We start from the raw sequence: 14,779 nt of genomic DNA, 5'->3' as shown, positions 1-14,779 counted from the left end.
GTACCAATAGCATGCCCAATTTGTCCACCCAATGTGAATTCTCTGTGTGTAAGCTCTAGAGTCCAGCACTCTGAGGCATTCCAAGAGCTCTACATGTGAAATTCGAGCTTCCTGCAGTTCGGGTGCCATGTCCACGTGTTCGGCCGCTGCTCTCTCTAGGGGGCCAAGGCTATTCTCCAATCATGTAAGTACCAAAAGGACCAACTTCCTTGCTCCCACTGCAGTGTTTATTGATGTTCACCGTATCACCACTTTAAATACCTCTCATTCCACCAAAGGTGAAGCCGTTCCAGCATTTTTGCTTGTGATCAAATATGGTCATACCAAGGTCAATAGCATGTGTGATGCTGGATTGAAGGTGTATAGAGCAGAGGAATCTGTCGGGAGAGGAATGGAGTGTGTGCAGGGGAAAGTAAAAGGAATATTCTCACAAGCCTAAATTGCAGGCTTGCCAGAAGTCCAAAAGACCCCATCCATCCTGGCTCCCGGCAAGGCTGGTGACAACGATCCAATGGCATGTCTAATACCGCGTTGAAATCACCACCTAGAACCTATGGAAAGGAGCCCACTCAGCCAGGACGAATGATAAATGAGCAAGGAAAGTGTCCTGGTCAGTATTGGGTGCATAGATTCAGCCCAGAACAATGGGGGCACCGTCCAGCGTTCCTCTGAGAAGGACATAGCGGCCCTATGTATCGATCTTAGTATCCAGCTCCGTGAATGGTATACCAGCAGAGAGCCAAATTGCGGCGCTCCTAGAGTAAGCAGAGTAAGTGGTATGGAATAATTGGCCTCGCCATCGTTTACGTCATTTTTGGGCTTTGGGAGCCACCAAGTGTGTCTCCTGTAGGAATGTAATCTGTGTGGGGCACATATGTAATTGGGTCAATACTCTATGCTTTTTGTGTATCGACCCGATCTCCTGTACATTCGAAGTAATTATGTTGTAATCATGAGCTACAGTAGACATAATTGACATAAAAAAACAGTGGAGAATCCACCCTCACACATATTTTCCCTGTAACTTCTGCATCAGGTGACAAAGTCAAACAGTGAAAAGCTTTCCCATATTACTCAGTCCAGTGATTCTTCGTCATTCAACCAAACATTAGAACAAACCATAACAGATTAACGATGGTAAACCATGTGCCTTCACTACTGGGGCGTGTAATAGCATCCCAGCACGGGGCACGGCATCTACGGATTATGTTCATTGGTACCATTGTGGCCCATCCAGACCCAGGACCCCCAGTATTAAGATATCAAAGAGTTCTGGCCACTGCAATAAGAAACCACACAATGCCAGACATGTTCAGAGCTAGGGTTATGGTTATCATAAACGACCCTGCAAAATGCAAACACTAGTAGGCTGCAAGGAATTCTACAAAGAAATGCCAAATGGCACTCGCTACCTGAATTGCCCTTGAAAAGAAAAACATGAGCAGTCATGCAGCAGTACAGACAATCAACCTGATAGATCACTAGCAGTTTATGGAGAAATCGAGAGGACTAGGGCTAGACTGGTATTTCTGATTCTAAGTCCGAGGCACTGCCATGTGAGGAACTGGAGCTGACAAACTGTCTAGTTGCCCGCAGTGTAGTCGCTGACCTGATTGCTGCCAATTGTCCCTGCAAAGCCTACTGTGGTGCAGGGGTTCCCCCCGGCTCTTTCTCGGGCAACTGTGCTAATGCCGCCTACGCCGGGGGTGGTGGGGTGCTGTGATTTAGTCATGGTGGGTCTCGCAGTCTATGGCCTCTGAGAGTCCTGGAAATACTACTCCAACCATTTCCAGGCCATTTCCAGAGTCTCAAAGAAATGAGTGCATTGACCATGCAGTACTTGACTCTGGCTGGGAACAATAAAGCGGACTTGAGGCCAACTGTGCACAGAATACTCTTCACCTCTTGCAATGATGCACATTTGCGCTGAACAGTAATCGTGTAGTCGGGGAAGATGGAGATCCATGCGTAGTCCTTTAGGACAGGCACTTTGTCACACCATCTGCAGTCCACACAAGCCTCAGGGCCTCTCGACTTGCGCCGCCATCTTAGCCGCGCAGTGAGGATGCCAAGAATTTGGTGTTTTCAGATGCCAACCAGGCATCCAACGCCCTCTGGGTTATCAGCCAATGCTCCAGGATCAGCTCTGTGACATTCAAGTTTCGATACTGCATCCCGCCGCGTAGTGAAAAGGGATAGCGGGGCCTGGGTCCGGGAGCCCACCAGCTACACATCACGCCATCTCGCCTAACTTGAAAGAGTTGACTCTAACTTGGCACAAAACCTCCTAGCCCTGCACAACTTGCAAGAGGGACCTACTCCACTACTGCTCCCCCCCCCCCCAACTCCGAACATGCAAAGGGATCTGTTACCTCCCAAACTTGCCAGAAAGGTAGCTAAGGTGGCCGAGACAACTCAACCCCCCACCTCCCAGCCCCCCACCATCGCCCACCGAGTTCACTCACTGTTGCATGGGCGTCTTAACCAAAAAGAAAATGATTTAATGCACAAAAACAACCCAACATTAGGTCATTCTGAAGAATCCAGTTCATAAAAAAGAGAAAAACGGAGCCTCATAAAACGGTGAAAGGATAATAAAAGCAAGCTGCAGAGCACATCGTTTTTTTGGGTCAGAGCAGCTGAATTGTATTAGGCAGGTGACCTCCTACCCTTAAGAATTGTTAACTTAGGAGAATATTCCACTTACCCGGCAATATTCCTTTTGAAACCAGAAAAAAATAACTAGTCAAACAGCGTGAAATCTTGGACTGGTTGTTTAGGGGTTTTTTTGTACTAATTTTGAAAGATAGAAGATCTACCCTACCGCTCCCAACTACAAACTCCAAAATAAGAAAAAATATACAATCTCCTCAAATGAAAGTAGTGTCAGTATTTTCTCTTTTTAAGGAATGTCGGAAATGGGTATAAAGCCGTGCTCTCAAGAAGTCCCATGGCAGGTGTGATTTATATGGACAGTGCTGTATTTTGTGTTTTCTATGTATTCTTGTAGTTATAGGCAGCCAAGTCTGAAAAAAAGTAAATGCACAATCTGTTGATCTCGAACAACTTTGCCCGGCAGTGGATTGTTGAAGATTCTGCTTTTGTCTCCCTACTGGCACTGCCACCCAAGGGACACCAGAGAACCTTCATGTCCTAGGGCTTGGGCTCCTCGGTGTTTTCACCCGAGTTCAGTAGCTACACCGCACCTTGCTAGAATGGCCAGAATGCAGGGGGCATTTCATTCAATTCGATTGATCACATGGCGGCCAATCAGATTGACCAAACCATCCCACTACCATCTGGGAGTTAAATTGCGTTTTCCGGGTGGACTAAGGTTGCCATTAGTACGGCAATCATTCTGCTCAAGGAACTTCAAATTGGAACAGAACTGAAAATGAAAATACCAGAATTCAAAGAAAACGCTTGTACTGTAAAACGTTTTCACACCACAGATGGGAAATCTCGATCTCTGCCAAAAACATTGGTTAAAAAGGTTGCAATTTACACTTTTCCTTCTCTGTAAACGGTTTGCATTTGAAGCAATAAAAATAATAAGAAGCAACTAGACTGGTCTTTTTACTGCCCATTTCAGATGTTCATTGGAATGTTACGGCCCTTTTGTAGGTCGGGGTGAGTCAAAAAGTTTTGTTTTGAACTCAAAACATATGTACTTATAGGAGTGCTCAGTTAGCAGTCTTCATCCATTGGTCTGCTGTAGTGTCATGCACATTTTGCTTCCACACACTACAGCATATGTACAATATTGAGCACAAGGTAAGCCCACTTCAGCCTTTGACTGATGGCATTCTGCTCTTGCACAATCTACACATCCGCACAAGTCCCCTTCAGTACCAGGGAACAATGATACAATGTATGTTGCATAAAAATATATACATATATTGTTCTTTTTAGGCTATGTTTGCTTTTGTAGAATGCATGCCCTCATTAAAAAATATTGCTTCCCAAACAGAGTAAGTGTTGGTAGAGCCTGAAGGTCATGAAGTATTGTCAAACTTGTTGGCTTAGAAAATGCTTGTTTACTATGTGAGAAACAGCTTCGACAAACTCTCGACATTTCAGACCATTGACATGTGTGGACATGAGAATAGTTATTTGGAAGTAAATAAATCTTACTTTGTTTTCTAATTCTACTTTTGCCATTTTATTTCAAGCGCCTTTGCAGGAGAGTACACACATGAGAAGGCGGAAGGAACGTACAAATGTGTGGTGTGCGGAACCACCCTGTTTAAGTAAGTACATCTGAAACCTATGCAGCCTTTTGTTTAGATGATAAACTACTGTAGTACTAGAATTATGTAGCTGAGCCCTGCACATGTGGTTGTCAATGTCACACAGTGAATATCTAGTTTGCATACATTGCCTCAGACTCATGTGCAGGCTTTTTCCTAAGCAGACACGGTTTCAGCTGCGCCCAGTTGTTTGTTTCTTTGTGTATTTGTTTAGGAGTTTTGTATAGCACTACTTGTCATCTAGCTCACGTCAGAAGGCTGAACAGAAGGGGAGGTAGAGTACAGCAGGTCCATAGGATGGACCTTGACCTGCCATTCTGTGGTGACTCCCATGAAGCTATAGGCTTAGTTAAAAGCCTGGATGAAAAGTTTGTCTTTTTTGAGTTTCCTGAAATGAAGGTAATCAGTTCTGAGCAGAGATGAGGGATGAGGATGTTCCATTCTTCTTATTCCTTCAACTAAGAGGCGCACATGTCTACCACTCCCAATAACAATTTATGTGACCGGTATTTTTGCATTTGGGATGCAGCATCCCAAATGCAAAAATACCGGTCACAAAGGGGCAGATTCTGAGAATCTGCCCCTTTGCGAGCGGATTTTAGTTTGATGCATCTGGGCCTATGTCTTTTACGCCCCATAATGCCTCAGGAGAGGCTTATTTGCCTACTTTTCTGCCTTTTGTGGTTCCCTACAGAAAGCAGGGGCACCACCACTATGAGGAAGTGTGTGGGGCCTAAGGAGCGAGGCAGCCCCGATTAATATTCAAAAGTGGTCCTGTGTTTCTGGGGTCATGAAATCCATGAGCCCCAGGATTTTCACCATTATTATCCAAACATTTACTAAGTTCGAGCTTTTTCTCTTCGGCTGCAACCTCTTGTGGTTGCCTCTATGAGTGCAGATTTTGTGGTCTAAAGTTGCACTCTTTTCTCTTGGATGAGAATAGGACCTTACAGATTTAATTTGGTTTTGGTGGGTGTCCAACTTGGAATAGGATATCGATACTCCTGGGAAGGTAGGTTACCTTCCTCAGGACACAAACTCCTTTCCTTCCTTACGCAGTTACATCATAAATCTTGGCACGTTTCCAATCAATTCTAGTGTATTAAATATTTCCAATCAATTCCAGTGTATTAAATATGTGAGTGTTTTTTCAAATCTGTTTTAATGGTAAAGCTCATACAACATTGGGGATTGCAGTGTTCAACACCATCCTATTACTTGATCATCCCAGTTTGTTGGCAAAACATTCAGCCAACGTAACTTTAATCCTTCCCAAGCCAATTAATTCCTTCAAGAATGTGCATGAGGGGTTGTTCTTGCGGGCTGTCAGAAAACCTATGACACTGTGGTAAAGAGAGAGGGGGAAGGAGCACCCTCACATGTAGTTGATTCTGTCCCCGTGCTGCAGTTCATTCCCAGCTATTGCCCCGGTCCCCGGAGTCCCATGCAATCAGAACACCCCAACTCCCGTGGTTTCAAAGCTGGCTACCACTTCCTGCCAGAGATTTGCTAATGGCTTCCTTTGAAATCCCCTATAATCCTCTAGGCGCAGTGCCACCTCCTCAGCTTTTGCCCGGTTCAGGACCTCCGCTCTCCCCAGACATTGTAGTGGTCCACTCTGAGACCTCCATGTCTGGCAATATCTCTGCAGGCCACCTCAAGCCCTATATCCAGAAATGTATTGCCCACTTTCGTAGCAGGTTGCCAGCTATAATGGCCCAGGACGCATACCTCAGCAATCCCCAACCCCTGGTGGTCCAAAGTGCGCTCCAGCTTTGCCACTATCCCCTCCAGCTTTGCCACTATTCCCCTCCAAGCCTCCATCACTGGGCAGATCCATACCATAAATCCAAAATCTGCGTCCACGTGGGAACATCTGGGACAATCTTTATTAGTAGTTTGGTACATAACATTCAGCCGGTGCGGTGTAAGTTATGTAGTGTGCAGGTAGTTAAACTGCATGTGTTTGAAATGAGTGTTACTTGTGACCTTATTAGTGTGTTATAATATGCACTCCCATTCTTGGCCCACAAATGGTCGTTCCACTGTAACCTCCCACCCGGCCCATGCACCTGGAAAATCATCCAGAGTCATGACTAGCAGCATGCAGTGCAGCCAAAACACACGGGGCACCTTTACAGGCCCCTATCGCCACAGGAATGTTACTTTTTACAATGTTTCTGTGGCAATAGAGGCTTCGACTTATTTACAAAGCGGCATTAAGCCACTTAACATGGGCAATGGATGTTGCTGTTGGTGTTTCGCCGCGACACCCATTGATTTTGATGCTGCCCCATATTTAATGGGAGTTGTAAATATGGAGCAGGGCCAAAGTTAAGACCAGGGAGAACCTCGTCTTAACATGGCAAATTGAGCAGAAATGCTTTTTTCTCCTCATTTTTGCAGTTCTCATGTGTGCTGCATTGTGCAGCACACATAGAAACAGCAAAACACCATGATTGATTGTTTATGTGCAAGATTGGTAACCTATATTGCCCCCAACCTAGGCACCCTTGCATTATGGTGCAAGGGTGCCTGTGTTGGCGCTAGCCAGCTTAATTTAGCTCTAGCCCTAGGGGAAATACAAGGGTGCACCGTATCTTTGTAAATACGGTGCATCCTTGCGTTTTCAGAATGGCGGAGCACGGCATTAGCAAGTTTTGCTTAATGCCATGTTGCTTCATTCTGTTGTACATATGCCCCAAAGTGCCTGCCGCTACAGAAGGTCAACACTGTTTGTAGTAAGTCATGAATAATGGCAGTGGCGTAGCTAGACGTTGTGGTGCCTGTGGCGGTCACTGAGTTTGCCGCCTGGCAGCCGCATTTAAGAGCAGGGGTAGGCCACTTCCCCCAAATCTCGTGCCACCCAGGGCAGACCACATCCGCCCCTCCTTACTAAGCTACTGCGTTTTGGACTCTGCATTAGGGCATTAGACTGTACTAACGCCCCATACATCAGAAATTGTCTCCTCGGAAGGTGGTATTCCTCCACCAGAGAGTCCAGTTGCCAGAGGGCTCCTTCCGCATAGTAATCTCCCTCCATCCTCAAATCCGCGCCTGTCCAGTCCTCTAAGCGGCATGCCTTGTGCTGTGAAATAACCTCTTCTAGTTTTGGGGAGCCCCACCAATGGCATCTCCTCATCGGGGTCATATGTGTGCCACAGTCTATTAAACATGTTTCGCTAGACTCTGATACTGTTTTCTCACAACACCATGACCACTGCATGAAACCTATGAATGCTTTCTTTGCTGTGTGAAGGCTCCTGTTTTTGCCACAGCCCAATTTCCCACCAACTCTACACATTGAACATGCTTATCTGGCGCCTTGTCCAAGCCTTTACAGCTTTTCCCCCTGTCCCACACCTCTAACTGCGGCTGTCAGGTTGTAGTTTTTCTTGTTTGTTGAGGATGTGTAGTACCTTTGCCCGTACATCGGTGCCACCAGAGTCTTCGTCCTACCCTCTCCATCTTGGAGGCATTCCCCTCTGTTATCTGGTAGCTGTTTTACCTCTTCCCTGTTCCCAAAGTGGTGGAACTGGGTGCTGTCACATGTACACTCCCTTTTACACAGTGGGAACACTGCTATAAACTCTTAACTCTGGCTTCCATCCTAAGCAGGGCTGGAGTGGGAACCGAAATTGGCCCTGGCAAACTGCTCTGGCAGTCCCACCGGGGTGGGGGGATGAGGGTGCTGCAGCCTAGCTGTTTGCAACGGCCGGTTTCGGCCGATTTTGTTACTGGGGGCCGATATTGCCGCCCCAGTAACAAAAACGGACCCCCGGCCCCACCCTGGCGGCCCACCGGGGAAACGCACGGTGCCCACTATGGCCAGTCCAGCCCTGATTCTAAGCTGCAAACTATGCGGCCATCAAGCCCCCTGCATGCCAAAATGTAATTCTAAAATGTCACTCTCGAGTGTGACTCGGTAGAGTGTGTCATGCAAGAAAGTCTCCACATACAGTATTAGTAGGGGCATTTCATTTCTAGATTCAACCATTAGGAGGTGATGTTGCATAATTCTAGTTCTTAAGCATTTGGACACAGTTGCAGAGCCTTTTTTGCAATTCCTGTTAACATGCTGTAATCATTGTGTAAAATTAGGTTATGGCATGCATGATTTGCATTGTATTTTTTTTTTTTTTAGAGGATGCCCTGGCATTGAATAACATAATCCAGGGCTGTTTCAGTGAGCTACATTAATACGTGTCTGAGTGAAACTATGTAATGGTTCCGATTTAGACTGTAATAATACATTAAGGGGTCCATTAGGATGGCGGGCGGACTTAGTCCACCCGCCATCCTATCAGTCTTAGGGACCGCCCGCCATAAGGGCGGGGGTCCGTGGGGGGGGGGGATTAGGATGCGCCCGCCACAGAGGCGGGTGCATCATGCATGAGCATTGTGGCGGGCGGTGCTCTCAGCACCGCCTGCCACAAAGCTAAACATGCATGGTTGCATTTGCATTGACAAAGAAGCAGGCACCGCGCGGTGCCTGCCGCTTTGTCAATGCAAATGCTGGGGGGTACCACAGGTACCCCCGTGTGCACCCCCCACCTCTACTTCACTTCGGGGGCCCGCAGGGGGCCCCCGAAGTGAAGACCGCATGCCTCGATGCCGCCACGGAAAGGCATCCATTCTGCACCATCCTAATATGGCTGGTGGTGTCTAATAGACACCGCCACCATGTTAGGCCTTTTCCGTCCCGGTCGCAAGGCGACCGGGGCAGAAAAGCGGCGGACGGTCTTTCCGTCCGCCCCGGCTACCCCCGCCATCCTAATATGGCGGGGGGACTTCAGGGCAAGGATGGCAGGCGGATTGCCCCCGCCAGGCCGGCGGTGGCTACCGCCAGCCTGCCGGGAGCAATCCCCCCGCCATCCTAATGGACCCCTAAATGTTTAACTACTGACATTGAATGGTTGCCAGATCTTGGGGTTTCCTTTGAGAAACAGAGTATGCAGGTTGAGAGAATTATATTTGAATGTATGAATCGCTAGACAGATTCAAGAATGAGTAAAATAAATGCTTTGCATAACTTAAAGCAAATCTAACCTGGAGGAGGATGTAAAACCTTAAAGAGCATCTCTCCCTCAATCCATGATGACCCTATTTTTTCCATAAGTTCTAGCTCTTGGCAAAATAAAGGACTTTGCAAGTGTCTGTCCCCTAGTTCTCCATCCTTCCAAGTTTTTTTTCCAGCTCAGGTTCTGCAAGGAAATATACCAGTTAGGGGGTGGGATCAACAAGAACATGATTGGCTCCGTAGCGTTGCTGGGTAAACTTCTAGTAGCAAACCAACACTGTGACATGGAACAGACTGAATTATTGCACTGATAACTGCTTCTTTGGCATGCACGTTCTACACTGCACCATCCCCACAGCACCATTTAGCACTCCCGAGTACCAGAAATCCCAACCATGGAGCTGTGAAAAATCCTGCTAGAAGGACGACTCTGCCGTCAAGGAATCAGGTACATTGACAAACGCACCATGTTTGACTGGAAAAGGCAGTGGGATAACGCACATCCTTCATCTCCACACCCCTGCTTTATGAGGGTTAGTCAGAAGACCAGTACAGAGCTTTCCTTGATTATAAACCACATCTAGAAAATCCCCCTCCCCTCCATGACAGTGAGAACATGGTGACTGGGAGCAAGGATACCCATTCACCTAAGAATCCTTACACAAGGAAAGCATACTAGACTGATAGGGACAAAGAATAGGGATGCATACACATAGCATAGGCACAGATGGATACTGAGTGTTGCATTTAGTGATTCAGACATTTAAATTATGGAAACACTGTTTTCCTGGTATTCTAGAGTACCTTTTGAAAAGACTGAAAATACTGAAGAATGGTGCAGAGCACACCTCTGCCCCCCAATGCCACCTCCCGGCACCAAGAACTCTGTCAATGTGCCAACCCATATCAGAAAACATTTGTACTGCAACCACTCTACAATCATTTGAGCACTATTTGAGTGAGATGTGTTGCAGGGAACGATCAATCCCATCTGAGAGTGCAAGGATACTTAGTGGAACTCAAAACTCTTTTTTATTAAGGAATTGCACACTCAGAACACTAAAACATGAAGGAACCATTGTAAAAATGTATTTAAAAAAAGAATCCTAGTATAGTGCACACATTATGAATTGTAATCACAATGAAGACACATAAAATGGCAGCAACAAGACTTACTAATAGCTTGAATAAATCACTCCAACATGATTGTGGTTAGGAATTTATTGCAACTCTATCCTCATTTTGTCACTTCTAAGCGTAGAAAATAAAAATCTATTAAGAGTATAAGAGATGGTACACACCCACATATCTGTTTGAACGAAGGAACTTATTTTCAAAGCAATTCCAAGGTCTGCTAATCTCATCTCGCAAAGATAGCTGCACTGATAAGTCAGTGATCGAATTCTATGTTCGTCCGGTCGCTTTAGTATTCAATTGGAACCGGAGATATGATTCTGTTATGCCTGTCCCAGTATCGCCTGGCATGAAGATTCCCCTCTACCCTTCACTCTTTCCGTTCCGTTTTTATAACCTTGTTTTTTTTCTGTTTTTTTTTTCCCTTTTTTATTGAGATGGTTCCGGGTATCAAGGTACATAAAACAACAGGATAAGATCAGAGATTGAAATTGATACATACATCTTACATTTGCAACAATAAAAAAAAAATTAAAAAAAACAACCACAGAGGCCACACAATGCTAGATATAAACAGTTAGATCAATTAAAACCAATAGATCTTTCACGTCAATCTTACTTATCTAACTTCTCTCCACTTTCTGAGGGGAGCCCAGATCTTTTTGCAGAATTCCCTCGATTTCTTTCCTTTAAAATCATACAAACATTCCTCTATATTATGAGTTCCCAGGAGCCTCGTTAACCACATCTGAAATGTGGGGGCTACAGAGTCTTTCCACCCAGCCGATATTAAAATCCGAAAAACGGCCATGGACAGAAAAATAAAAGCTTCGACATCTCGTTTTATCTTCATGTTAACATCCCTGCCGATCAAAACAGTCGTTGGGGATAGAGTAATCTGTTGCTCTAGCAGCCCCGCTAGAAACCGTTTAATTTCTTTGAGGACTGGTGTAAGACTCTGGCAGTGGTAAAACATGTGCAGTAAGTCTGCAGGGCCTTGATCACACCTAGGACACCTGTCGTTTTCTCTCTTACCCCACATGAACAACTTGGCAGGAGTAAAGTACAAATTAAAAATCGTCTTGTAATGCTGGGCCTTCAGATTTGATGCTCTCAGTATTTTCTTATTTAAAACCAACGCATAATCAATGTCCACATCTGGATCCCCAATTCTTTGAGCCCAAGAAGATTCAGTTTTTTCAATGTCGTCTCCCAAACCCTGCTGAAGATAACTATAACCAATTTTGATCTTCTTACCACCTTTCCTTACATAATCCGCAATTGGGTTAATCTCCTGAATTGCAATCCTGGGTCTGATTGACTTGACTGTTTGTTCCAGTTGTCTATATAATAGTCATTGGCTAGCTGGTATACCATAATTCTGCTGTAGTGTCTCAAACCCCATTATCTCATCGCCAATCATAACGTCCCCCAGACATCTAACACCCAGCCCCTTCCATATCCTACTATTGCTATTCTGGCCCAGATGAACGAAAGGATTTGACCTCCAGAGATCTAATGTGCTATTAATTTTTGGTATCTTCAAGAATCTCATTATTGCCTTCCAGGTCCCCCAGGCACTAAGCAGCACCTTTCTTCTAATCCTTTTGTAATATCTATAGCTGACTTCTTGTGTAAAGAGCCCCAGTGCTCTTTCACCTACTAACAACTCATATATAGTGGGGGTCCTGTAGATACCAATCGGCAGTGCTATATCTTCATATTTAAATAAGACATTCATCTGCATCATTAAACAAACCCAATGATACAGCCTCAAGTTTGGTGCTGACAGTCCCCCTCCCTCCAGAGGTACAGATAATCGGGCCAGTGACCTACGTATTTTCCCGTATTGCCACACGAATTGGGAGAAGACTGCTTCCATTTTCTTCAACAAGCCCTCTTCAACTAATAAGGGGATAGCACGGAATAAATACAGTATTTTAGGGAACATTGACATTTTCAGTACATTCACCCTACCAATCAGAGATAAATGTAATACATCTATTCTTTTTAGTTCCTTTTCAATTGCCGCAACAAAGGGTACATAGTTCTCCTGTATAATTTTATCGACATTCACATTAATCCTCACCCCGAGATATACTGCAGACTCCACAAACCTCTGGTCAGCTTTATAGATATTGTTTGTACTAATTATTAATGTTTTTTCTTCATTCAGCTTATAACCGGAACAGGCCCCATATGTTTTAGCCAGTTGGCACAATTCCACCATTGCTGTCTGCGGATTAGTGGTAATAATTGCCAGGTCATCTGCATATGCCAATAATTTAGTAGTATGACCATTTACTGTTACTGGGGAGATTTTGTCTGAGGCTAAGATTTCCCTAATCAGGGGATCTATATAAAGTGAGAACAGTATTGGGGAGCAAGGGCATCCCTGACGGGTACCTCTCCTAATTACCACCTCCTCCGAACGCATACCCATAGCTGTAATCCTAGCAACCGGATCTGAGTACATTGCCTTGATTGCTTTCAGACACTTTTCCCCAAAGCCTCTTCTTCTGAGGATATCCCATAAAAATTCCCATACCACGCGGTCGAAGGCTTTCTCCGCGTCGAGGAGGATCATGGCCATTTCTCCCCCCGTGGCGGCCATAGCATCAAATAGCGAGATCGCACGCGAGGTGTGATCGGTGGTACCTCTACATGGAACGAATCCATGCTGCCACGGGGAGACGAGCTGGCCAATGATCCCCCCCAGTCTCTTTGCCCAAACCTTCGAATATAATTTTGTGTCAGCATTAATCAGCGATATTGGCCGATAGGAACCCGGGTTCTTCTCTGGTTTCCCCTTTTTATGAAACACCACTATGTTGGTCTCTTTCCAGGAATCAGGAATCTCCCCGTAGCAGATTATGCCATTAAATAGGTCAAGCAGTAGTGGAGCAATTTCCTCCTCTAAACTCTTATAGACTTCCAGCGGGATCCCATCTGGGCCCACCGCTTTCCCTGGTGCTAGATCCTGTATTGCATTCCTTATCTCGTCAATGGTTATATCCTTGTCCAGCTCCTCCCTACTTCTATCATCTAAAACCGGGCATTCAACCCCAAACCCCTGACATGAGGCTGGTCCCCCCGCCTCCTGGTCATATAATTTTTGATAACATTTCTGGAACACTCCTACTATCTCTTTCGGGTCTGAATACTCTGTCCTATTATCCTCTATTCTGGGGATATTATTTTTATTATTTTCTTGCCTAATCCGCAGTGCTAGCGCTCTTCCAGCTTGTTCCCCTGTCTCGTAGCGCCTTGCCCTTGACGCCTGATACTCTCGGGTTTCCTTTTGTGTAACCACCCTCTGAATATCTCCCTTGATCACAGCCATAGTTCTCGCGGTTACCCTGCCATCCTGGCCTAGCCCTATTTCCTCAATATGCTGTTTCTCTGACATCGCCAACTCCAGAATAAGCTTCTCTACAATATTTGTATCCTCCTTCCTTAGCCTGGCAGAACAGCTTATTGTTTCCCCCCTTAAGGAGACCTTGAAGGCTTCCCACACCCCATTTCGGGATGAGCTATATCTATTGGCATCAAAGAACTCTTTCGCCCATTGTTTAGGGTGTCTTACAAACCTATCATCATTTAACAGTTTCCTTTCGAATGTCCACCTTGTTGTTTTCCTCGAAATATTGTCCACTTGGTATAGTAGTATCAAAGGTTTATGGTCAGATACTGTTCTGGGAAGCTTAGCAACTTTAACATTACATAATTCCCCTACCGAAACAAAAAAGTAATCCAACTTAGAGTATTTCTGGCAAGGATGCGAGAAATAAGAAAAGCCTGGATCAGCGGGCTCTTTTTCCCCCCAGACATCAGCTAACCCATGAAACTTAAGTAAGGAACCTAATGCCCGAAATACCTTGGGTTTACGTCCCGTATATTTAACTCCCTGCCTCCAATCAACCGAGATATTCATATCTCCACACATAACAATGAGGGTCCCCCAATCGGCCAACTCCTCCTCCAGAACATCAAATACTGTTGGATCATCCTCATTCGAGCCATAAACCACACATAATGTAATACCTACACTTAGTTCTACTAGAACCCATCTGCCAGTCCCGTCAGACTTGGTGCGTCTCACACCCCCCACATTCCATTTTCCCATGATGGCGACCCCCCTTGTCATTAACGGTTGCGACGAACAACCTAATAGGGCATACCCATTCATATTCAATAGATTCCTTTTTGCCCAGGGCAGATGAGTCTCCTGTATACACAAGATATCTATATTATTAAACTTAACGAAATGACTCAATCTCTGCCGTTTCTTCCAGTCGTTTAGCCCCCCTGCATTAATGGTACAAATCTTAATGTGTGACATCGCTGGTGTTACTGCTGCATCCAATCTGTCTGC

General features: G+C 45.4%; 1 protein-coding gene across 3 annotated transcripts in view; it reads left to right on the top strand.

Moving 5' to 3' along the window:
- The window catches only part of MSRB3 (methionine sulfoxide reductase B3), a 402,481-nt gene that overhangs the window by 204,738 nt on the left and 182,964 nt on the right, over window positions 1-14,779 (top strand). For all 3 annotated transcript variants that reach the window (XM_078676314.1, XM_078676305.1, XM_078676297.1), the window contains one exon: window positions 4,173-4,250. In XM_078676314.1, the coding sequence (XP_078532440.1) occupies window positions 4,173-4,250 (78 nt within the window). The remainder of the gene's footprint in view (window positions 1-4,172; window positions 4,251-14,779) is intronic.

The sequence above is a fragment of the Lissotriton helveticus genome, chromosome 1_1, assembly GCF_964261635.1.
Source record: "Lissotriton helveticus chromosome 1_1, aLisHel1.1, whole genome shotgun sequence".
Lineage (NCBI taxonomy): Eukaryota > Metazoa > Chordata > Amphibia > Caudata > Salamandridae > Lissotriton > Lissotriton helveticus.
This window is presented reverse-complemented; position numbering and strand designations above follow the sequence as displayed.